Source organism: Orycteropus afer, unplaced genomic scaffold (genome assembly GCF_000298275.1).
Source record: "Orycteropus afer afer isolate SDZICR_OR568_19922 unplaced genomic scaffold, OryAfe1.0 scaffold00061, whole genome shotgun sequence".
NCBI classification, from domain to species: domain Eukaryota; kingdom Metazoa; phylum Chordata; class Mammalia; order Tubulidentata; family Orycteropodidae; genus Orycteropus; species Orycteropus afer.
Genome location: NW_006921648.1, coordinates 7847780 through 7849562, shown reverse-complemented (window position 1 = coordinate 7849562; position 1783 = coordinate 7847780). Strand labels below are relative to the sequence as shown.

The following is a 1783-nucleotide window of genomic DNA, read 5'->3' as shown; positions in this document are numbered from 1 at the left end:
GGGGGGGGTGGGGAGGCCCTGGCTCCAGCCACTGTGATCTCTCGTTCAGATCTGTTGTTGTGACAGATACTGCTAATGCATTGAACACAGCAGGACACACAGTGGCCGGGGTTAGTCCAGTCTGTTTGGCAGAGCAAAGCTTTCACAACTGAGATCCAACCCATGTGTTTGAAATGGTTCATCAGTGAGAAAAGGGAGAGGAGGGTAGTGAGACACACACACACACACACACACACACACATACACCCAAGGGTGGTAACGCACACATACACACACATATACAAAGGTGGTGAGTCAGACATACACACATCTAAGGTTGGTGGCATACAGATACACACACATACATACAAGGGTGGTGACATACACATACACACGTAAGGGTGGTGAGACACACACACACAAGGGTGGTGACACACAGACAGACACATACATACACACAAGTGTGGTGAGACACACACACACACACACACACAAGGGTGGTGTTTTCATTATTTCACAAAAGAAACCAAGGCTGCACCCAGGCACCTTCTTCAGGGTGTCGGTGGCAATCCACAGAGGTGGCTCTTCCAGCCACCCACAGTTGCTGTTAACCTCACATGAATAGTCAGTTGGTCCGGTGACTTCACTGAACCAGCTGCACCAGGTAGAATGTTCCCTGAGGGTGGAGGTCTTCCCTGACCTGTGCTGTTCATCCCAGAGCCACAGGCCACACATGGTTCCTGAGCCCTTGACCTGTGGCAAGTGTGAAAGAACCGAGTCAGGAGTTCATTCAAGTTCACAGGTGCTGATGTATTGGCCAGAGTAGCTCTAAACACATATCTGTGTGCCAGACACTGTTCTGGGTGCTGGGAAATTGGGGTGTTCTCAGGGGGCTCACAGCCTGTTTTGGGGGTGGGGAGAGAGAAATCAGTCAGGTGACTGCAGAGACGAATGCGTACTTGCAGTCTCGACAGGCAGCGTGCAGAGCCGTGTGGGGCTGTGAAGTCAGCGAGGACTTGAGCAGGAAGGGTGGGAAGTGACACGTGAGCCAAGACTTGGAAGGAAGATGCTGGCAGTTGCCTGGGGCGGGGGTGGGGTGGGGAGGGTGCCCCTGGCAGCGGGACCAGCACATGCAAAGGCCACGTGGCGGGGAGGGGTGTGGGTGCTGCGAGGCTGAGCCTGGGCGGGGCTGCGTGGGGAGAGGCATGTGGGGAGGTCTGACCTGCTCTCCCTTTACTGCCCCTGCAGCCATGGTGACCCTCGCTGGGATCAGCGTCTACATCGCATACTCGGCCGCCGCCTTCCAGGAGGCACTGTGTCTCCTAGAGGAGAAGGCCCTCCTGGACCAGGTGGACGTCCGCTTCGGCTGGTCCCTGGCCCTGGGCTGGGTCAGCTGCATCGCGGAGCTGCTCACCGGGGCAGCCTTCCTGGCAGCAGCTCGAGAGCTCAGCCTGAGAAGGAGGCAGGACCAGGCTGTGTGACCAGCCACCTGGTGGTGGGAGGGAAAGGGCCCAGGCCGGGGAGCCGCACAGACCTGTCAGCATCTGTGCCCTCCTCTTCCTCAAAGGCCACCTGTGGAAGCCAGGGCACAGCCCGCTGCCCCCCATGGACTGGGCTCTGGGCTTGGCTGTCGTCTTACTGCACATGTGTCTTTGTGTGTGTGCGTCTCTGTTGTCTGGGGCCGGGGCTGAGGGCGTGCTGAGCCCACATGCCTTAAAATAATGGTGTGGTGTCGTGCTTAAGTGCCGTCGAGTTGGCTGCGACTCGTAGTGACCCTGTGGACAGCAGGGTGGGGTGCTGCCCA

General features: G+C 57.6%; 1 protein-coding gene across 1 annotated transcript in view; it reads left to right on the top strand.

Annotated features, from left to right (window-relative positions):
* Window positions 1-1460, top strand: part of TMEM114 (transmembrane protein 114) — a 28145-nt gene extending 26685 nt beyond the window's left edge. Inside the window, exon 4 of the mRNA XM_007939723.1 lies at window positions 1228-1460. Within this exon, the coding sequence (XP_007937914.1) occupies window positions 1228-1460 (233 nt within the window). The remainder of the gene's footprint in view (window positions 1-1227) is intronic.
* The last annotated feature ends 323 nt before the right edge of the window (window positions 1461-1783 follow it).